Here is a 25,186-nt window from a genome sequence, read left to right as displayed (position 1 = left end):
TATTGTTCCATTTGGTAACATAATCTGGGCTTTCCTTGAACCTTCAATTACATCTAAAGGTCCTGATATTGTTGTTACCCCTACTCTTGTAAGTATTAAGCTTGAGAAATACTTTCGATCACGAAGTATTGTATGTGTGGTTGCACTGTCTGCAAGACAAATATCTCCACCATTTCTCATGTTTTGAGAATAACCACAGTTTTTATCCATGCTCTCTGAGTTAGAGAATCAGAGTTAAAAGAAAGTTATAACAAGAAATTTACATGCCACTTTTATGTAATCTGAAATACTACAAGTTCAGCATAATAAAAGTACATCAATGATTTAATCGGACCGGTATACTTCATTTCCCCTTTCCACAATAAAGTCTGGAACATCTAGGTAGGTTGTGTTCAACTGCCCTGATTAGTTAAACACCGGATAATGTATATCCATTGGTCTAGCCTGGTCGAGAAAATTGGTCTCGACACCCGTCTCCTTGAGGGAGGCTTGATATAGATCCACTAGATGTCTTGGGGTACGACAAGTACGCGCCCAATGCCCATTGCCACCACACTTATGGCAGGCTCCTTCAGAGTTCCTGGGAGCATTGTTCATATGAGTTTTGCCTTTGTGACGATTCACATTTTTGAAGCTCGGGCCTGAATTATGCCTCAGAACCTGGTTGTGAAACTGAACTCCATGGTTCTTGCCTTTCCTATTCCATCGACCTCGCTTGTGGCCACGTCCTCGTTTATGATTATCACCACCAGAGGATGTGGCGTTCACTTCGAGGGAAGCAGCATTCACTTCTGGGAATGATGCAGATCTAGTAGGTCGGGAATGATGGTTTTTCATCAGGAGTTCATTGTTCTGTTCAACTACTAAGAGCACAGATATCAGCTGGTTGTACTCATTGTAGCCTCGCGCTCTATACTGCTGCTGCAGGAGCACGTTGGAGGCATGAAATGTGCTGAGAGTCTTTTCCAGCATATGTTCCTTAGTAATAATATCCCCACAGAGCTTCATCTGAGAGGTAATTCTGAACAACGCAGAATTGTACTCTGCCACTGACTTGAAGTCTTGGATCCTCAGATGAGTCCACTCATAGCGGGCCCTTGGAAGAATCACCGTTGTCTGGTGATTGTATCTGTTTCTCAAGGCATTCCAGAGAGCTAACGGATCTTCAACCGTTAAGTACTCGTTCTTTAGCACCTCATCAAGATGGCGACGAATGAAAATCATGGCCTTTGCCCGATCATGAGAGGATGAGCTGCTCTCTTCCCTGATGGTATCTCCAAGATTCCCTGCTTCCAGATGCATCTTGGTATCCAGTACCCAGGTCAGGTAATTCTTCCCGGTAATATCCAGGGTAGCAAATTCAAGCTTCGCCAAGTTCGTCATTTTCTTTTCTGAAAGAAAATGAGATGTGTAAGAACTTGCAATAATATGTATTCCTAGAGGAATATGATGTTAGAACTTCTGGTTCTTATAATTTTTCATTTTGATCTTCAGGCCAAAATGATAAGCACTCGAAACTTCTGGCTCGAGATTTTCAGGATGAATGAGGAGGGCGATTGTACCGCACCATTCTCATTGAAATAATGTAATATAGAATGGGCGATTATTCCGCACCACTCAAGTAGTAGGAAAATTTAAATATGCAGAGCAGTGTGGGCGATTATACCGCACCACCTAAAATTGCAAAGAAATTAAACAGCAGGTAAATTTATATATGCAGGGTAGGGTGGGCGATTATACCGCTCCACCTAAAATTTGTAGTAAAATTAAATCTGCAGTCCAAGATAGGCGATGATACCGCACCATCTTGGATTACAGTAAGAATAAATTTGCAGTTCAAGATGGGCGATTGTACCGCACCATCTTGGATTGTAGTAAAATTAACATAAATAAATACTGGGTTAGTAATCAATCTCTACACCAAATAAGTAATCAAAGATGTATGTAACCGTTAGATTGAGAACTAAGAGCAGGCATGGAGCAAACAATTCGTCGCGAGGGTACATCGCGTAGTTGAGGTAGAGGAAAAAGATGAACAGTAAAAACCTTAAGGGAAACATTTTTTTCTTTCTTTCGTTCAGCGAAGAGAGATGAGAGAATAATTATATTTAGAGACTCGTGCTGATAACGTATTATAAATAGGTCAAAGTTAGAGAGATAACCTTTTTAATGGTAGGTGCAAGGTAGATGTAAAATGTCACACTAAAAATATAGCACAAGAGGATAACAAATAAAGACAGAGGAATAGATGATGTTACTGATATTTTTTTTCTCGTTCTCTTCTTCTTATATTTTTCTGTATCTTTTGATTGTAGTCGAGTGCTCTATTTATAGAGCAACTCGTATTACTACATTTGAAATTTACAACACACTTTTTGACAAAATGATATCCTGAATTCCCAAAGTCAGTTTTCAAATTGTTATGGGAATTGACAATGTATATGTTTAGTCATAAACAATTCAAATGTTAAAAGCCAATCTGTGAGGGCATTGAAAAACTCCACCAAAACACTGTAGGCATTCACTACCCATCAGCATTTTCAACAAATAAGCTTATTTGAGGGATTAGTGGTAGAGCTTACTTTACAATGCATTTCATCGATCTAACTGTCTATTTTTTAGGTATTTCTTCAAATATTATATCTACAAAACTATTCAAATACGAAATTGTATGAATGTTGAATTAAATGGTAGTCATTTTAGTGTCTCTTTGAAGAAGTGTATTCGTCTATTCTTTTACTGCAATTAGATGTCTTAATGGTTTTAAATTTGTCTACTTTCTTTTTTTGCAAAAATAATCTATAAATTTTCTTATAAAAAGTTACACAATCAGCACCACAAACTATCTGAAGAATCCCTTAATACAAGTGACTGATATGTATTCTTCATTGCAATACAATACAACTACAAATATACTTATGTGGTAGCTAAATAGGAGTTTACTCATTATATTTTCTGTACAAATTAGCTTTAGACCAATGTGTTGTCATTGAAAAAATTAGACATGTGACACCGATTGTGATCATTTTTGTTGATCAATATAAGAAAACTAATGAAAAGGGTTTCAAATCTATACATTTTAATAAAAAACCACTTACTAACTTTATTTAATAATAAGGACAAAATAATCATTTAAAAAAAAAAAAAACCCAACTTGTGCTGGGGCGTGTACCCCCTTTTATTTTTGTGGTGTTGTTTCCCAACAGTAATTATGATGACGAGAAACATGTGCCTAGAACACAGGATGATACACTTTATAAAAGTTGTGAGATTTTTGTGTTAAAAAATTAATAACATCAAAAATAAAATTTTCCACCATTTACATAATAACACTTGGTATACCATTTGTGTTATGGGCACAAGGAAAAATTTCTGTAAGATGACATTTTAATTGTAGGTATGTAAAAATGTGATGAAATTTTAATTTGATAATTGAAAACAACTTTTTAAATAACATAATTTTCTCAAGGTTTTGATCTAAATAGTCACTTCTGGGTTCATCATTTTCGGCGCAATGGGTGCTTTTGCATGACCAAAAAGGGTCTAAGTTTCAAACCTTATGAAAATGAACCAAGAATTAAACACTATTTATAAAACTTCACCAATAAGTAGACACTATTCGTGAAACTAAATCAATAAGTAGACACTATATATGAAACTGGACCAATAAGTAGACACTATTTATGAAACGAAAAACAAGAATTAGGCATTATTTCTAAAACTAAACCAATAGGTGAAATTGGAGTAAGAACTAGACAATATTTATGAAACATGACCAAGAATGAGACACTATTTATGAAAATGGACCAATAACTAGACACTATTTATGAAATAGGTGTGATAGCCCGTCCCGAATTATTTTTTTTATCGATAGTGTGAAATGTCTATTTTGCCCTTGGACATTGAGATGTGTTGTGTGTGACATGCTTTTAGAGGTGGATTAGTATGTTAAGTCCTAATTGTTTGGACCCAATTAGAACTAAATTTTTCCTAGTTTGTGGTTGGTTGTTTTGTTGCCAACTAGGACCACACACACTTACACACACCCATACCCTTACTTGTTGATCTTCCTCTCTCCTCCATTTCTTGGTTTTCATCCATTATCCGTACGATTGTACGGTCAACTCGTGAACCAATCAATTCAGGCACGGATCGAGGTTTTGGAAGCCATCTTTGTGTTCCTTGTGAGCTTAGGAACATATCCATACCATCTTTAGAATGTGAATCCTTCGAAAACCTGAGAACCCAGAAATCCCAGATTGTGAGCACTGTTCATGTGATCATGATCGTGGAATTTTCAGTGAGTTTTAAAGTTCTATGAAGCTTTAGGACGTCTTCACGAAGCACGAGGAGTAATTTTGAAGTGTTTTGGACGTCGGGAAGCTTAGTTTGACGAGTTTCAAATTTTGGGCAGATTATCATGGATTTTTCCAGCGAGATCCCATTGGATTTAAGTCCTAAAAGTGGTAAGGTTTTGTTCTACTCGTTGTAAGCTTCATTTTGGTACAAATTTCATGGATTTTGGTTAAGAAATGAGAAAGATATGAAGTTTTAAAGTTTTTCTAGAAACCGGCAAAAATTCAAGTTTCAGACGGCGGTGATCGGTGAGGCTCGCTGGAGAAGGAGATGAATATTCCGTCAGAGTTGATGGAATATTCTAACGGCGTTAGGTAACGCCGTTAACTTCTGTTAAGGTTTTAACGAAATATTCCACGGAATATTCCAAACAGTAGTTAAGTTTCTGTCAGGGTTGGCCGCGCGTAGGTGGTCGGAAAAATTTTCTAAAAATATGGTGATGTTCATGAGGTTGAGTAGATCACGTTGGTGTATTTAAACACTCCATTTGAGAATTGTATGAGAAGTTATTAGCTAGTTTTGGTTATATGCTTTAAATAACATTTATATAGTTGTTTCGCATATAGGTGGATTTATCCTCAGGACGAGCGCAGTCAATCGAGGCTTGGTGGCTACGACCCTTCGATATATCAGTGAGTGGGCTTTTGGTTTTCCGTATATACCTATATACTTGAGATTTTTCCCAGAAAATGAATTTGAATGATTATACGTTTTGAAATGCCATGCAAAGTATCTGCCTATTTTATTTATGCATTAATAGTTGCATATATTTATGATTGGTGCTGCGGACGCACAGGTAGGTGCCAAGTAAGTTCATAAATTAAAGTTATGAGATTGCTTTAGTTATGCGAAATATGATTGAGAGCTCACAAACCTGCACCCCGGTGTTAGTGCTCCTGCCCAAAGTTAAGGCACAGTCCTTCACGTGATGTTCACCTCCCGCACCATATGCTCACCTTGGATCCAAGTTAGGTGCATAGGCTTGTCGTACAGACCATTATAGGTGATTTCGACTCGTAGGTGACCCGCAATCATTCGCACAGTCTTTACATGATCGTAGCACTATATCATATTTATTTTACACCTAGTCTTATCGTACAGACCACTTTAGGTGGTTCCGACTCGTGTGCAGGATTTGATATGATTGAGATTAGTTATGAGTTATAGACTCAGCCATGTAGATCACGTTAGGTGGATTCGGCTGATATGATATCTGGCATTGATATATTTTAACTGGATTACTTATGGAATTTCATTGTGATACTTTGGCATGGTATATTTCTATGGATTTTCATCCTAAGCATGATTTCTGATATAGCATATATTATATTATATTTTTTGGAAAATTATACAAGTTTTACGGCGAGGGGTTAAAACTTTTGAGAAATGAAATGATTTTGAAAAGCTTTGTTTTTGCCCACTCACACTTTCTGTTTTGCGCCCCTCCAGGTTTTAGGTAAAAGTGTTTTGGTGGCTCACGGGGATTTTGACGGTGGTTCTGACAGAACATCACAAATGTAGGATCACCTTTGGGTGTTGTATAATTAGTACTTGTCATGCCTGACTACACTTAGGCTACTTATGCTCTGGTTGTGTATTTCACACTTAATCTCGCACTAGCACCTTATTTTAGCTAGTACTTTTAGTAGTTTGGTTTTTATTCACTCGTATTTCTCTATATCATTATTGCTTCCGCACTATGCACATGGTTACGTCACTGTCATGTGACGGCCAACACACCTTGATTTAGGTCAGGGTGTGTCAACAGGGCCAAGAAAGAGACACTATTTATAAAATTGTATCAATTACTATACATTATTTATGAAATTGGATCCAATAACTAGACACTATTTATGAAACATGACCAAGAACTAGACAATATTTATGAAAGTGAACAAAAAATTAGGTTTATTTATGAAATTGGACCAATAAATAGTATAGTACCGTTTAGTTTTATAAATAGTGCAGTTTCATAAATAGTGTTCAGTTTCATAAATAGTGTCTAGTTATTACCCTTTTCATTTTTTTATTTTTTATTTTTATTTTTATTTAAATTGTGTCATTTTCATTAAAATGTAAGTATTTTTTTTTTGTCATTTTTATTAAAATTTGAGGGTTTTTCATTAAAATTTAATTTTTTTTCATTAAATAAAATTATAGCACGGTTTTTGGTTAAAATAAACTTAACCTAAACCCTTTTCATGAAAGTTCCCTAAAATATATCTACCGCATCTTAAAAGGAGAAAAAAAAAAAACCTACCAACTTAACTAAATGTTATTTGACAATTGATGCATTCCTATTTCTGTATTTTAAAAACATTGAGGCTTCATTTGGTAGCTCAAACTGTACTAACTATTTCAATTGGATAGAATAAATAATCGTCAGATAATGCTGGTTAAATTAACCGAACATTTGGTGTTGTATCAGACTAATAGTCAAGGGTTGAGGTTAACATTTTCAAACTCCAAAGTCATAGCAACACAATCCAGCGGCAGCCCACAAATACCAAAAAGTCAACAAATAAATAGCCAACTAAGCTACCCTAGCTAGTAGCTAGTCTCTACATGAGCAAACTAACCAGCTACCTCTGGTATTATATTTGTGCCACCAATTCGACCCAACTTTCTTTGACCCTCAACCAAAATGAAATCTCAAAATTCTCTTCCATTGGCTTTCAATGTCATTTCCATGTTCATCATCGTCTTCCTCCTGCTCTTTTACTCTGCGCATGTTGAGGCCTCAAGACCTCTTCTTATAGGTGCTCAAGATAAACATACTTTTAAGTCCATAAAGAGTTTCCTTATCGCACAAGCTTACTCCGAGTCGAGCCGCAGGGGACCTGGTCACTGATCGATGGATGGATGCTGCATCTGCTCAACACATATTCTTATATAACTGGGAGACTTTGTTGAAGAAGTCAATAAGCTGAGAGGTTTTGTACGAGATGAGTCATTAGAAATTTAGAATAGACGTAGGGCTGGTTTGGTATTGCTGTGTTTTGAAAAAAAAAGCTGCTTTTGCTGTGCTTTGAAAAAAAGCTGCTTCTGCTGTGCTTTGAAAAAAAGCTGCTTCTGCTGTGCTGTGAGAATAAGCAGTTGTGAAATAAAGCAGCAGAGTGTTTGGTAAACTTCTTTGTAAAAGTGCTTTTGAAAAAAAAAAAAACAGTATTAGTGTTTGGTAAACTTTTATGTAAAACAGATGTGAAAAAAAGTCGATTTTTTAAAGCTGGGTTTTGCAGCTTCTTGTTTTTGACTTTTTTTTCACCAAAAACTGTGAAAAAAAAATGAAGCTGAATGTTTACCAAACACAAAAATAGCTCCCAGCTTTTTTTGATACCAGCTTTTTTCAGAATCATCTTAGTACCAAACCATGCCGTAGTAATATAGCTTTGGTTCCTCATATAAACCAACACAAACAAAATATTGCACACAGTACACATTAAATTTTATTTTATTGTATGAACTGACAATTAGAAACTATATTAATACAAGAGTTCATGCAGTATTTCAGTATTGCCAGTTTGGATAGAGCTACATATTAGAATATCGCTCAAATAAAAAGTATGCAGAACGTTATGTTTTTGTTTATGGTTTTTTTAATCTCATGTTCGTATTTAAAGGTTATACAAAATTGACACTACATGAAACTGGTATGCAATTAATATGAAAGGAATACATACTATAATAAATTTTTGTAGCAGTATATTCTAGTGATTCATACTAGGGGTGGTTTTGGTACATTACCGTACCAAAATCTCTGTATTACTTACCATATCAAATATTTGGTACGGCAAAATTTATTACCATTACCATACCAAACTTTCGGTATACCGAATAGTTTGGTTGGTATGGTATGCCAATGGTAATTGCTACTTTGTTTTACGCCACTTAGTTTGCCTAAAATCTAATATTTTTTTAATTAATGTAGAAGTGTAAAAAATATAGAAAAAATATATAAACGCTCGTAATGACAAGCTTTACAACTTTCGTGAAGAGCTTAATTTTGAAATTTGCCATTATAATCATATAAATCATAGATCAAAATTTAACCGTTGATTGTTGTTTACATTTATGTTTCATTTTTCTCATCAAATTTTGTTTTTTTTGGATCTTCTTTTTTGAAAACATGATCTATTAGAGAATGCAGGAAGATGAATGGTTTGGATCGTTGATATTATATTCAGAGTTTTACAGTTAGTAAAAATATTGCTTGATGTTTATAAAGTTTCTACAAACTATATGACATTGACTCATATTTCAGTTAACCGTAAATATCGAAACGTGATATCGAAGATCTGAACCGTTCATCTTCTTACATCCGCTAGATGATCATGTTTTCAAAAAGGAAAATTTTAAAAATGAAATTCAGTAAAAAGAATAAAGCGTAAATGACAATCGATGGTTAAATGTAAATTTAAGGTTTATGGATTATAACATTGGATTTTGAAGCTGACCTTTTCATGAAAGTTGTAAAGTTTGTCACTATGAGTGATTGTGTGTGTGTGTGTGTATATATATAATTTTTTTTTAATACATATTTTACACTTCTACAATAATTATTATTAATTTTATTAATTTTGCCCTCAAATCATTATATGAATAAATACACAATATAATATTAATAATATTGGTAGGTATGGTATACCACCGGTATTGGTTTTGGATACCAATACTGACACACCCCGACCGAGATCAGGGCGTGCTGGCCGTCACTCGAAGGTGACGTAGCCATGTGCGCGTGCGGAAGCTAATGAGAAGGTAATATAAAAGTACTAATAATTAAAAACCTAATAGCATACAAAGTACTAGTGTATGTGAGACACAATTCAGAGCAAATCTACGACAGTCCAAAAGGAAAAGATACAACATATGTACACCCGAAGGTGACCCTACAATGGTGAGTGTTTGTCAGAAATTGCCGGGACGCCCTCTGGGATAAACCACCGAACTTGCTAGACCACTAGAACCTGGAGGGGCGCAAAAACAAAAGCGTGAGTGGGCAAAAACAAAGTTCTTTGAAAACTCTTTAGCAAAATACATTCTAACCCCTCGCCGTAAAACCTGTATACTTCCCAGAAAATGAACATATATACATATGTATAGGTATGCCAATCATGCTCCACCATATGCCATTCATGCTCACAATATGCCACAACAGAATATCATAATCAAATATAAATGCTCAAGCGTAATTCACATCAATAACATAATCTGGCAGCCGGGAGTCACCTAACGTGACCTGTACGGCTGCATCTAGAGCTCCACTCTCAACTCAATAACTGAATCTGCACACGAGTCGGAACCACCTAACGTGGTCTGTACGACAAGCTGGGTGTAATATATATATGTATGCTCTAGTGCTACGATCACGTGAAGCTGTGCGATAATCGCGGGTCACCTACAAGTCGGAACCACCTAATGTGGTCTGTACGACAGGCTTGCACCTATCTTGGATCCAAGGCGAGCATGCGGTGCTGGTGAACATACACGTGAAGGCTGTGCCCTGGCCTCGGGCGGGAGCACTAACACCGGGGGTGCAGATTATGAGCTCTCTAAGCATCTCAAACTACTATTGCATACAAACATAAATACCACTTACCTGGCACTTACCTGTGCGTCCACAGCACCAATACACATATATAAATGTATACCGTTACTAATGCATGTGATGATGCATAAGTATTAATAATAAAATGTATGGCATAAAACAATTATTCTTTTTAATCTATTTCTGGGAATTAATATGTATATAGGTATATACGGAAAACAAAAGCCCACTCACTGATAATTAGAAGGGTCGTAGCCCCCCTGCCTCGAGTGTGAACGCTCGTCCTCGGAAAACGAATCACCTATACGCGACAAAGTTACGAAAACATTAATTTAAAAGCACCTAAGCAACTTTTCGTAATAACTTCTCATACATTGCTCAAATTGGACATATGAATATACCAACGTGATCTACACAACCTCAGGATCACACCCATATTTTTAGAAAAATTTTTGGACCACGCACGCGCCCCCACGCGCCGGCCAAGGCACGGACCTACGCGCCCCCCACGCGCGGCCACGTGCCAGGCACACTGACGGTGTCAACAGACGCCGTCAGGAATATTCCGTCAACTAACGGAATATTCCGTTAGACTTAACCGGACGCCGTTAACGGCGTCAGGAATATTCCGTCAAAGTTGACGGAATATTCCGTCTCCTTCTCCAGTCTAACCCCGACGCCAGCGCCGTCGCCGTCGCCGTCGCCGGCACCGTCGCCGGAAAACCTGCAACTCACTATATCTCTCTCGTTTTTCCACCTTTTTCCACGTTTCTTGCACCAAAATGAACCTTAAAGCTAGTAGAACATGATCCAACAAGTTTTAAGGCCTAAAATGTCGAGATTATACCTGTCCAAATCTCCAAAACTCGGCCAACTTCGAACCTAGCCTTCCCGACGTCCAAACTCGTCCAACAAACTACTCCCAAGCTCCTGGGAACTTCACAAACACAACTACAAGCTTAGAATCTCCTAAAACAAGCTAGATTAGGTTTGCATGAACAGTGCATAATTCGGACCACTTCGAAACGACGTGAAAATGGTAGTTTTCTTACCTGGAATTGGTTTGGTTGTGCTCCTCACAACCTCACGAGTTCAATGGTGCAATTTGTTTCCTCGGTGGTTGATGTTTTGAGTGTGTTTGTGTGTGGTCCGTAAGTTTGCAGAAGGAAGAGGAAGAAGATGGACTCGGGGAGAGAGAGAAAGAGAGAGACTGAGAGACAGAGTGAGGGAATGAGGGAGGGAATCCCGGGAGAAAAGAAAATGTATGATTGTGTGTGGTCCCACCACCCACACAACACAAATATACACGTAAAATAACAACTAGTGGGTAAAATCGTAATTTCAATGTACGTTTCGTTAGTTTCGGGACGGGATGTTACAACCTACCCTCCTTAATAGAATTTCGTCCCGAAATTCAAAACAACCACATACTCCCCTAATGATCGAAGAACAATCTAGGATACAAATCCCTCATTCTATTTTCCGTCTCCTGATGCGTAAATAGTTAAACACACAAATTAAACCCTATGGATGACAATTGTAGTAAATGAGCAAATAGGGATCGTTCTAGACCGGGGATTAACTAGGGATGCTAATCAATGTGAAATTGACTCAAAAATGTAAGAACACAATATAAAACACTTACTAGACTCAAAGAATGCAAAACTAAACTTTAAAACACTAAAACAAACCAAAAGACTCAAACATCACCCAAAACACTCAAAACTGCCTTAAAAACACTTTCTGGGCAGTTTTGGACACTTTGGTGAATTTGGACGAATTTGTGTAACAAATTGAATCAAAACACTTAAAAACACAAACTAAGACACATTCTAACTAAGTTGGACACTAAAGTAAAGGGGGATTAAGGTTTTGACGAAATTAAATTAAATAAAACAAGTTAATAAACTAGGCAGATTGTATAAACGGATTTGAGAAACAAGATGATGGATGGATTAGTTAGAGGTCCATTCTCCACACATGACACATTTATATATGAATCGATTCTCCAATTGTTTTTCATTAACTATGATGCTCAACACCCCAAGTTAACCGTGATGCACTAATTAACTCTCAAATTTTCCTTAAGTTATTGAATTGGATGATGCATGCGACAATTCAAATCATTCTCCAATGGTTCTCAACATGAATGCATAGAAGAGATACAATGAGAGATCATTATGCTCTATGAAAATTATAAGTGTTGACGAGGCAATTGTAACTATGAATGCATGATACTTTTGCCAAGAATTCAATTAACGCGGTTGTGACTAGCAACCTTCACTACTCATGTTTATAAACTTGTGACGATTAGGTTAAACTCGTTTATAAACTAGCATCGAGTTTATGCATGAAGACTAAGTATGCATCCCTAATCAACATACAAAAACAAGTCTTTAATAAACATGATAATTGAATTGCAATCACAAATTAACAAATCACAATTGGAAGAAATCAATTCATATTTCAAACATATCCATGGCTTCAAACTTTCCCCTAACTAATTAGGGGTTTAGCCACTCATGATTACAACAAACTTAGAGAGTAATAACAAAGTAAACATTGAAAACAAGAATCGAAGTACACCTAAAAATTCCAACAACTCAATCTTGAATTGTATGAACGTTTAGGCCTCTTCTCCTCTAGTTGCTGCGGCACAAGGGGTTTTGGTGAGTTTTGGGGGTTATGGATGATGTAGAAGGATGTGTTTAGGGTAGGGATGGATGTAGGGGAAGGTAAGGAGTGTTTTTGGGCAGAAAATATGAAGAATGGTGAAGTATGGTAGTGCTAGAGAGAGGGGAGGAATTTCTGGCGTGAATGAATGTGTATGAGAGATGGTTTTCTGAAATGGAAGAGTGTGTGTTTTGTGGCTGCAATGCATGCTTATTTATAGGTGAAATGGGGGGAACATGATGACTAGGAATTAGGTGGAAAGCTGAAATGGTGATGGGAGATGCATGTGGCAGAAATGCATGTGATTAAAGGGTGGGAATGCATGTGTTTTGACAGAAAATAAAAGGGAATGCTGGAAATCTGGAATGGGAACCCACGGCATGGTTGTTTTGTGGTGGTGAATGGGTTTATGTTTGAATGGTGCATGTGGGTTGATTATTTAAAGGGAGTGCATGTGGAATAAAGGTTGGAATGAACATGAAATGCACGGTTTTGAGAGATGATTATGGATGCATGTGTTGAATGATTATGGGTGTATGTGGGTGGAAATGCATGTGATTTGGCTGAAATGAAAGGTAGTGGGAAGTGCATGTAAGCCACGGCAAGGAATGCATTTTCTGAATGAATGAAGGCAGGTTATGTGGAAGGGCTTGAACAAAGGTAGAAGCATGGCACAAAGGTGAATGGGTGATGTGTGAATGTGGTTGAATGATTAAAGTGTAAATGATTAATGAATGGTTCTTTGTTGATGGTGGAAATCTGAAATGATGAAGTGGAATGTGCATGTGGATGCAATGATGGTGTTTTGCACGGCAATGATGGAGAAAGAATGTGTGGATGCATGGTTGTGTTGGTGATGAATGTGAACTCTTTGTTCTTCATTTTCATTCCTTTGGTCTTCAATTTCGTCCATCTACTTGGCTTTAAGCATATGCAATCCATTCCAATCTCTAATTTGCTCCAAAAGGCTCCGAAAGGCATCCTTTTGCATCCTTAGCCATATGAACCTATAAACACACGAAAATGACTTTAAACACTAAATTAAGTAAGAAAACACAACATAAATGCATAAGAACTAGCTAACTAAGGCGCATAAATATGCTTCTATCATCTCCCATGTAGCTTCTTCAACTGAGTGATTCCTCCACAAAACTTTCACCAAATTCACCGTTTTGTTCCTCAGAACTTTCTCTTTCCAATCTAAGATCGTTAACGGTTCCTCGTCGTACGTCAAATCTGGATTTATCTCTAATGGTTGAGGAGGTATCACATGTAACGGATCGGCAACATAATGTCGGAGCATAGACACGTGAAACACGTTATGCACTTTAGCCAATTCCGGAGGCAACTCCAATCTGTAAGCTACCTCACCAACTCTTTCTGTGACTAAGTACGGTCCGATGTACCTGGGACTCAACTTCCCCTTCTTTCCAAACCGCACAACACCTCTCCACGGTGAAAGCTTTAGAAATACCCAATCTCCGACCTCATACGTTCTGTCCGTAGCATGCCGATCTGCTAAACTTTTCTGTCTGTCCTGAGCTGCTTTCAGGTTAGACCTGATTACCTGAACATTTTGAGTAGTCTCATCGACAATCTCCGGACCTACTAAGACTCTTTCGCCAACCTCTGACCAACATAACGGAGTGCGACAAGATCTACCATACAAGGCCTCAAATGGCGCCATGCCAATGCTCGAATGGAAACTGTTGTTGTAAGCAAATTCCATCAAATCTAATCGCTGGTGCCAAGCATCGCTGAACTGTAACACCGATGCTCGCAGCATATCTTCCAAGGTCTGAATAGTTCTCTCGGACTGTCCGTCCGTCTGTGGATGATATGCCGTACTGTAAAGTAGTCTCGTACCCAAAGCTTCCTGAAAAGCTACCCAAAACTTCGATGTGAATCGTGGATCACGATCCGAGACGATACTTACAGGGACACCATGGTACTTCACAACCTTTGAGATAAACAATTCTGCTAACCGGCTCAAAGAGTACTTCTCTCTCACTGGAATGAAATGTGCCGACTTAGTGAGCCGATCAACAATCACCCAAATGCCATCAAAGCCATTATGTGTACGCGGAAGCTTGTACACAAAATCCATAGTGATATTTTCCCATTTCCACTCTGGAACGGGAAGCGGCTGCAACAATCCAAACGGCTTCTTTCTTTTTGCTTTAACCTGCTGACAAACAGCACAACTGCTCACATATTCAGCTATCTCCCTTTTCATACCCGGCCAATAGTAAAATGGTCGAATGGTATGATACATTTTGGTTGCTCCTGGGTGCATGGCATAAGCCGATATATGTGCTTCATCGAGAATTTCCTTCTTCAATTCCACATTACTAGGCACGAACATTCTACCCTCTAACATCAACATGCCATCAGAATCACGAACTCTGAGATCTCGTCTCCTTCCTTGATCTCGAGCTCGAATTAGTTCTTGAATCTGTTCATCAGCTACCTGAGCTTCAAGCACCCGATCAACCAAGACTGGCCTAACTTGAAAATTAGCAAGTAACGCCACTTCTCGATCTTCTGCTTCTAACCTTACTCCCGTAGCACGCAAGTCCACCAAAAGAGGAATACGACTAGCGTACAACGCATTGATACGGCCATGTGACTTCCTGCTAAGTGCATCGGCTACTACGTTCGCACGACCAGGGTGATAATCAATCGTGCAATCGTAATCGCTGAGCAACTCCAACCACCTCCGTTGACGAAGATTAAGTTCCTTCTGGGTGAAAAGATACTGAAGACTCTTGTGATCTGTAAAGATCCTACACTTCTCTCCGTAAAGATAATGTCTCCACAACTTCAATGCAAAGATGATAGCAGCCAACTCCAAATCATGTGTAGGGTAATTCATCTCATGGGTTTTCAACTGCCGCGAAGCATAAGCAATTACCCTACCATGCTGCATCAATACACATCCCAGACCATTCAAGGAAGCATCGCTATAAACCTCGAAATCACCACTATCGTCCGGGAGTGCCAAAACAGGTGCATGAGTGAGACAATGTTTCAATTGCTGGAAACTCTGCTCACACTTAACATTCCACTCAAACTTAACATCTTTCCTTGTTAACCTCGTCAGTGGCAAGGCAATTACCGAAAAATCCTTAACGAATCTCCGATAATATCCCGCCAAACCAATGAAACTTCTCACCTCAGTGACGGTTCGTGGTTGCTCCCAACTCTCCACAGCTGCAACCTTCTGAGGATCAACCAGAATACCTTGAGCAGAAATGATGTGCCCCAAAAATGCAACTTGATCTAACCAGAACTGGCATTTGCTAAACTTAGCATACAATTGGTGTTCTCTCAACCTCTTCAACACCAAAGTAAGATGTCGAACATGCTCTGCTTTGGACTTAGAATACACCAGAATATCGTCAATGAAGACAATGACAAATCTATCCAGGTAAGGCTGGAATACCCGGTTCATTAAATCCATAAAAGCTGCTGGTGCATTCGTCAACCCAAACGGCATAACTAGAAACTCGTAATGACCGTAACGAGTCCTGAACGCCGTCTTAGGAACATCATCCCTACTAACCTTCAGCTGATAGTACCCAGACCTCAAGTCTATCTTAGAGAATACACTAGCACCTCTCAGCTGATCAAACAAATCGTCAATACGAGGCAATGGATAACGGTTTTTAATCGTCACCCGATTCAATTGTCTGTAGTCGATACATAGCCTCAAAGTTCCATCTTTCTTTTTCATAAACAACACTGGAGCGCCCCAAGGTGAAGTACTAGGCTGAATGAATCCTTTGTCCACTAATTCCTGTAACTGCACTTTCAATTCCCTTAACTCAGCAGGAGCCATACGATAAGGAGTTAAAGAAATAGGATTGGTACCTGGAAGCAACTGAATAGTGAACTCCACATCTCGATCTGGGGGTAAACCAGGTAAATCCTCAGGAAAAACATCAGGGAAGTGTCTAACCACTCTCACATCCTCAATTCTGCTAGGAACAGTCTCTTCTAGCACCACATGAGCTAGATACCCCTGACAACCTTTAGACAACAACTTCTTTGCTCGCAAAGTCGAAATAACACCATGTCTTACCCCACTCTGCTCACCCACAAAAGTAACCTTAGGTAATCCAGGACGGTGAAACGTAACTACTTTCCCGTAACAATCAATGTTGGCACGATAGAAGTGCAACCAATCGTTGCCCAAAATCACATCAAAATCGACAATATCTAACGGGATAAGATCAGCGGGCATAACAACACCCTCTACTATCACTGGACATCCTGGGTACATACAATCTACAACACATCTCTCTCCTCTAGGCATAGCGAATTCTAAATCGTACCCTAGAGGTGTGGGGTGAGGTTGCGTTACTTGAGCAAATGTATGAGAAATAACGGAATGTGTAGCTCCACAATCAATTAAGACTCTAGCAAAATAACCAATAATGTTTAATGTACCCATAATCAAGTCCGGGTTGTTCTGAGCATCCTGCAGGGAAATATTGTGAATACGCCCCTGGCCCTGCTGTCGTCCGCCACGACCTCTGCTAGCTTGAACACCGCGACCTTGAGCTCCACGCCCCTGACTGGGCTGACCCATCTGTCTCGAAGACCCTGCACTACTAGTGGCAATCTCACCCTGCTGATACTGTCCTCCTTGGTACCATTGAGAACCATCCGTTGGAGCTGGAGGATACGGCATGTAGTTGTTGGAATACGGGGGATAACCACCTTGTGAATACGGGTCCTGGGGGTACCGATACGGTCCCGGAGCATAGGGAACAACATCACCCTGATAGTGATAGGCACCACCTCTACCTGCTTGACCATAATTACTCGGACCTTGGATTTGTCGAATCGGTGCAGGTGGCGGCATAAAGGTCTGCTGCGGCTTCTGCTGCTGACCCTGGGGACAATTCACCGCTCTATGTCCCACCTGTCCACACGTGAAACAACTACCGCTAATCTGCCTGCACTCGCCGAAGTGTCGGTTATTACACCTACGGCAAAATGGAACTCGGTTTCGGCCACCATCACCTTGTCTCTGGCCTCGAGCGCCTCCATAAAACCTACCTCCACGTCCTTGTCCAGAGGCACTGAAACCACCACTAGACGAACTCGAACTGACACCACCCCTTTTAAAGTTCTGAGTTTGGCGAGGCTCAAGCGACACTTGACTTTTCCCTTTGTCATCTTTCTTTTCATCACTGTCACTCGACATATTCTCTGAGTCCTCTATCCTCAAAAGTATCTCATAGAACTCCTGGTAGGACTCACAGTGAGTAGTAGTGGCCATAGAACGCCATCTCTTTCTAGTGCACAAGCGAAAACGACGAAGCATCTCCGCCGGATTACCAGCGACATCAGGATAGTAACGAGACAAATCAGTGAACTTACGATAATACTCGTTAGCCGTCATCTTTCGCTGTTTCAACTCAGTGAATTCCTGTTTCTTACGATCGATATATTCAGGGGGTACAAATCTCCTCTGAAACACGTCCTTGAAAACATTCCAATCGGTCCTCTGAGCTGGAGTCAACCTACGAAGTTCTTGTTCCCACCAAGCTGCAGACTCCATCTCCAGAAACCAAGAGGTTGTCTCAACCCACCTTTCCATCGGAAGGTTCCCCTGGTTATGTAACACACGGAAAGTCTTCTCTATGTGTTCCAACCAACGTTCTGCGCCTTCGTGACCCTCATTACCTTTAAAATTTTCCAACTTCAGGTTATACATAGTCTCCAGAGGGGTCCTCTGGGGAGGGCACATCACTGTTTGAAGGGCTGTGGCAATCACTTCCCCCAACTGAGTAAGATCAGGAAAACTAGACTCATCTGAGCGACGTGGTTCCCGACGGGGCGGCATGGTTCTGACAGAAGACACCAACTATTAGAATACTCACAAAGACACAGGACTGCCAAAACTAGGCTCTGATACCAAGCTGACACACCCCGACCGAGATCAGGGCGTGCTGGCCGTCACTCGAAGGTGACGTAGCCATGTGCGCGTGCGGAAGCTAATGAGAAGGTAATATAAAAGTACTAATAATTAAAAACCTAATAGCATACAAAGTACTAGTGTATGTGAGACACAATTCAGAGCAAATCTACGACAGTCCAAAAGGAAAAGATACGACATATGTACACCTGAAGGTGACCCTACAATGGTGAGTGTCTGTCAGAAATTGCCGGGACGCCCTCTGGGATAAACCACCGAACTTGCTAGACCACTAGAACCTGGAGGGGCGCAAAAACAAAAGCGTGAGTGGGCAAAAACAAAGTTCTTTGAAAACTCTTTAGCAAAATACATTCTAACCCCTCGCCGTAAAACCTGTATACTTCCCAGAAAATGAACATATATACATATGTATAGGTATGCCAGTCATGCTCCACCATATGCCATTCATGCTCACAATATGCCACAACAGAATATCATAATCAAATATAAATGCTCAAGCGTAATTCACATCAATAACATAATCTGGCAGCCGGGAGTCACCTAACGTGACCTGTACGGCTGCATCTAGAGCTCCACTCTCAACTCAATAACTGAATCTGCACACGAGTCGGAACCACCTAACGTGGTCTGTACGACAAGCTGGGTGTAATATATATATGTATGCTCTAGTGCTACGATCACGTGAAGCTGTGCGATAATCGCGGGTCACCTACAAGTCGGAACCACCTAATGTGGTCTGTACGACAGGCTTGCACCTATCTTGGATCCAAGGCGAGCATGCGGTGCTGGTGAACATACACGTGAAGGCTGTGCCCTGGCCTCGGGCGGGAGCACTAACACCAGGGGTGCAGATTATGAGCTCTCTAAGCATCTCAAACTACTATTGCATACAAACATAAATACCACTTACCTGGCACTTACCTGTGCGTCCACAGCACCAATACACATATATAAATGTATACCGTTACTAATGCATGTGATGATGCATAAGTATTAATAATAAAATGTATGGCATAAAACAATTATTCTTTTTAATCTATTTTTGGGAATTAATATGTATATAGGTATATACGGAAAACAAAAGCCCACTCACTGATAATTAGAAGGGTCGTAGCCCCCCTGCCTCGAGTGTGAACGCTCGTCCTCGGAAAACGAATCACCTATACGCGACAAAGTTACGAAAACATTAATTTAAAAGCACCTAAGCAACTTCTCGTAATAACTTCTCATACATTGCTCAAATTGGACATATGAATATACCAACGTGATCTACACAACCTCAGGATCACACCCATATTTTTAGAAAAATTTTTGGACCACGCACGCGCCCCCACGCGCCGGCCAAGGCACGGACCTACGCGCCCCCCACGCGCGGCCACGTGCCAGGCACACTGACGGTGTCAACAGACGCCGTCAGGAATATTTCGTCAACTAACGGAATATTCCGTTAGACTTAACCGGACGCCGTTAACGGCGTCAGGAATATTCCGTCAAAGTTGACGGAATATTCCGTCTCCTTCTCCAGTCTAACCCCGACGCCGGCGCCGTCGCCGTCGCCGGCACCGTCGCCGGAAAACCTGCAACTCACTATATCTCTCTCGTTTTTCCACCTTTTTCCACGTTTCTTGCACCAAAATGAACCTTAAAGCTAGTAGAACATGATCCGACAAGTTTTAAGGCCTAAAATGTCGAGATTATACCTGTCCAAATCTCCAAAACTCGGCCAACTTCGAACCTAGCCTTCCCGACGTCCAAACTCGTCCAACGAACTACTCCCAAGCTCCTGGGAACTTCACAAACACAACTACAAGCTTAGAATCTCCTAAGACAAGCTAGATTAGGTTTGCATGAACAATGCATAATTCGGACCACTTCGAAACGACGTGAAAATGGTAGTTTTCTTACCTGGAATTGTTTTGGTTGTGCTCCTCACAACCTCACGAGTTCAATGGTGCAATTTGTTTCCTCGATGGTTGATGTTTTGAGTGTGTTTGTGTGTGGTCCGTAAGTTTGCAGAAGGAAGAGGAAGAAGATGGACTCGGGGAGAGAGAGAGAGAGAGACTGAGAGACAGAGTGAGGGAATGAGGGAGGGAATCCCGGGAGAAAAGAAAATGTATGATTGTGTGTGGTCCCACCACCCATACAACACAAATATACACGTAAAATAACAACTAGGGGGTAAAATCGTAATTTCAATGTACGTTTCGTTAGTTTCGGGACGGGATGTTACAAATACCGTACCGAAACAATATGGTACGGTACACCATTACCAATTAGTACAAATTTTTGGTGATAATTTGGTATGGTATGGTTGGTAAGGCGGTTGGTATGGTTATTTGGTATAAATTTCCACCCCTAATTCATACAAGTGGGATGTCTCATATTCCACTCATATGGGCAGTGAGTTAGTGTATTGGAGGACTAAAATGTATTTACATTATTGTAATACTTCATAACTAAGTAAAGGACAAAAAAAAGAAAAAAAAAAAAGAAAAGAAAAAGTAAAAGACAAAACAAAAAAAAACTGGTTGCGGTGGGGTGAGACATAACGTCTAACTAAACCTGACAATTTCTTACGCGACCCATTAACATGACAAAAAACGACACAAAGATAATGGGTTTCGGGTCACGATAACTAATCGGGTTGTTATAAGGTCACCAGTTAAGAACCCATTAATAACGGGTCCTTAATAAGTTACACGTGGGTAACCCGTTTCGACTCGTTAAGAAAAAAATTATTTGGATAATTTTAAAGTTAAACTACTAAAAAAAATTACTATAAAATACAATTGCTATAGTTATATATTGTATATTAAATATGTATTATTGTATTAATATATAAGTTAATAAAAATTAAGTTTTATTTAGTTAATTATTTTTGTTATGAGAGTTTCTTATTATCATTGTTGTGACAAATTTTACTTGACCTGTTGTCCAAAATTCAAATTAACTAGTATTAGTATAGGCAAAAAGACAAACTTGCAATTTTTGATAGTTTCTAGAGACTAAGTAAACTCCGAGCAATATTTTCACTAATGGTAAAACTCTAAATGATCGAAACGTTCTTCCTGCATCCTCTAAAAATAAAAAATAAAAAAAATCATGTTTTCAAAAAACAAAATTTGAAGAAAAAAAAATTGGTGAGAAGAATGTAGTATTTCGATCATAGTTAATGTGATTATAGTGGTGATTTTCGAAGTTGAGCCCTTTACGAAAGTTGTAAAACTTGTCATTACGAGCATTTATTTATTTTCACACTTCTACATTAATTAATATTTATGTAATACTTGAAAGACAATGTGTTTTTATATTTTGAAGTAATACTTATATGGTAACATCCCACATCGTCCAGGGGAGTGGATCCTGTAAGCCTTATATGTATATTCCCATCTCTACCTAGCACGAGGCCTTTTGGGAACTCACTGGCTTTGAGTTCCATTGGAACTCCGAAGTTAAGCGAGTTCGTGCGAGAGCAATCCCATGATGGATGACCCACTGGGAAGTTCTCGTGTAAGTTCCTAGAAACAAAACCATGAGGGCGTGGTCGGGGCCCAAAGCGGACAACAATCTTAGGATGGGTGACCCACTAGGAAGTTCTCGTGTGAGTTCCCAGAAACAAAACTATGAAGGATGTGGTCAGGGCCCAAAGCTACGGTGGAGTCGAGCCCGATATATGGTAGGGGCCCGGGCCGGGATGTGACAATTTGGTATCAGAGCCAATCCCTGGCCAAAAGTGTGCTGACGAGGACTTCGGGCCCCTAAGGGGGGTGGATTGTAACATCCCACATCGTCCAGGGGAGTGGATCTTGTAAGCCTTATATGTATATTCCTATCTCTACCTAGCACGAGGCCTTTTGGGAGCTCACTGGCTTCGGGTTCCATTGGAACGCCGAAGTTAAGTGAGTTCGCGCGAGAGCAATTCTATGATAGGTGACCCACTAGGAAGTTCTCGTGTGAGTTCCCAGAAACAAAATCGTGAGGGATGTATTCAGGGCCCAAAGCGGACAATATCGTGCTATGGTGGAGTCGAGCCCAAGATGTGGTAAGGGCCCGGGCCGGGATGTGACATACGTGACATGTGGTGTATATATACTAATTTTGTATTATGTTTTTTATTTGATTATTTATTGGTTTAAAATATATTTTCTTTGACAGGTAACGGGCCGGGTCATGTTACCCGTTAATATTAATGGATCGAATTCGGGCTGGGTCATATTACCAGTTCATTTTAATGATTGTTACACGACACAATCTATTAAGATATCGGGTATGACATGAAAACGACACGAACACGGAAAATAAGACACAAATGTTAGGTCTAAATCTAACCCCTTTTAACAAAATTTAAAGGTATAAACCTGCACAAGTCTAACCCTCTAAATAAAATCTAAAAGGTAATCCTACAAAACAAGTTTTAAAACAACAAAATAAAATGTAACACAGGCCGACTTGGAGTGTCCACTTGGACACCTGAATCGAGTTGTGTGATGACTGACATATAGAAGGTGACAAAACCATAATTGTTGTCATGTGGAAAAGTGTGAATAGATTAAAACCTAAAAGTGACTGCTATAAGTATGTGAGCAGGATTAAACCCATTTCACACGTGATATCAGAGTATAAGTAAAATTACAGTAAAAGTAGAGAATGTATATACCGTAAAGAGAAATCTCTTACAAGTCAACTTTTACTAGAAATCCTCGTTGTCACAAGAGCTCCACCACTAAATTTTAAAGGGACAAAAAACAAAAATGAATGGGCCGAAAAGCAAAGTTTTGTAAAAGCCCGATGTTTCCGTGAAATTGTAAGCTTAATTAGGAGCTAACTGTCGTTTGTGATTACTAATTAATCTAGGCAGTTAGGCAAACGTTAATTCTGTTTCACTGTTTTCATTGCGTGATTCAAATATAAAAAGTGACAGACTTCCTATACCAACATTTATTGTGACTTTTTCTTGGCATAATATAAAATACAATGGACTAGGCAAATTTCCGACTTATATGGTGGAGTAGAAACATTATCTAAGAACAGCTGGGGTTTCAAGTCGGCAGTAAAGCTCAAGTCCAAGTCAAGGTCAATGGTATTATATAGTAAGCTGCCCTTATTTATATTTTGGAAGAAAATGAGATAATATGTTAATATATCTCTTTTCATATTTAAAAGCGGACTAGTTGGTGGCTTCGCTATGGCAATCTATCATTTCAGAAGTCGGGAAGACTCACAAAGGCATTTCAACCTCCCATGACCATCATCATGCGAGATAAAAACTTAATTGTACACATGCCACAAGACTAACAACTAAACTAGCATGTGAGTATTCAGATTTGTTTCTTGAACTGTCTTCAGAATATGGTTTGAACTTTCAAGGCTAAAAGATTTGACAGAATTTGTCAAAGCCACTTTGTCTCAGGCCAATGACTTTTCTGGTCATAGCTTATCTCAAGCGTACTGCCCAATATTTTTGTTCTAGTGAGGTAACTTTTTTTTTTTTTTTTTAATTTTTTAATTTTCTTAGTTCTGATAGGGTTTAGAAGGAATGCAGCTGGGGCAAAAGTTTAAACTATCCATGGGTTGCAAGTCTTCAATTAGGCTGATCATGACGAGTTGGCTTGTAGAACACGCATATACATAGGTATGCTAGGCCTGACAATTTCTTACATGACTTGTTAACACGACATTTAAACGATACAAAAATAACGGATTGCGGGTCGACACGATAACTAATCGGGTCAATAAGAACTGTTAATAACGGGTCCTTAACAGATTTACATGAGAGTGACACACAGCTAACCCGGTTCGACACGTTAAGAAAAATGTTATTTTGATGATGTTAATTTTTTAAGCTAATAAAAAAAATTACTATAAAATACAATAACTATAGTTTATATGTATATATATTGTATATTTGTATATATTGTATATCAAATATGTATTATGGTATTGTTATTCTATATAAATTTAAAAAATTTAAATTTTATTTTATTTATTTATTTTTATAGTAAACTATAGGCAAAGAGTGAGATTAATGTTGTAAACTTTCTTAGTTTAAGTATGATTGTGTAAATTCTAAATTAGATTTGATTCTAATTATTCTTTCCTATATGGACTTGTATTCCTTGGGGATGAAGGATTTCTTCTCCTTCTTCTTACTATAAATAAAGGCATTGCGTATGGAGAATAACATATCCTCAACACACACATTCCCATGCATTCCTACAAACACATATCTCTACAATCTCTCCCTCTGCTGCCAACGCTCTTCCCTTTGTCAGATAAAATAGGCTACGACACGTTATCAGCATGCTCATACCACTACGCTTTGGAATCTGACGTGTCCATATATCATCACGCAATCAGGTTCTTCCAAAAAAAAAAAAAGGTTTTTATCTCGATATTTTTGCAGCTCTGATAGCATGATCATTCACCATAATGCATGACCCAACTTTACGTTTTTCGAATTTTATATTCTACATAAATTGTGTATGCATTATATTCAAAATTGTTGAATTATGTGAATTTGATATTGCCATGAATTGCATCAAATATATGTCCATGCATTGAATTATAAATTAATATGCATTCGATTGAATTGAAAAAAAAGAAAAGAAAAAAAGATTGCAAACTACTAGGGTTCTTCGAACATATGACCTGAACCGTGC

The 25,186-nt window shown here is 39.1% G+C and overlaps 1 protein-coding gene across 1 annotated transcript; it reads right to left on the bottom strand.

Annotated features, from left to right (window-relative positions):
• Nucleotides 1–405: 405 nt before the first annotated feature.
• LOC137743124 (uncharacterized) lies at nucleotides 406–1,383 on the bottom strand. The gene has a single exon (XM_088677494.1). The coding sequence runs from the start codon at nucleotides 1,381–1,383 to the stop codon at nucleotides 406–408; it is 978 nt and encodes a 325-aa protein (XP_088533620.1).
• Nucleotides 1,384–25,186: the final 23,803 nt, after the last annotated feature.

This window comes from Pyrus communis, chromosome 10 (assembly GCF_041283825.1).
Source record: "Pyrus communis isolate YQ-2024b chromosome 10, ASM4128382v1, whole genome shotgun sequence".
Classification (NCBI taxonomy): Eukaryota; Viridiplantae; Streptophyta; class Magnoliopsida; order Rosales; family Rosaceae; genus Pyrus; species Pyrus communis.
The sequence above is the reverse complement of the archived record's forward strand: the minus strand, read 5'-3'. Positions and strand labels throughout refer to the sequence as shown.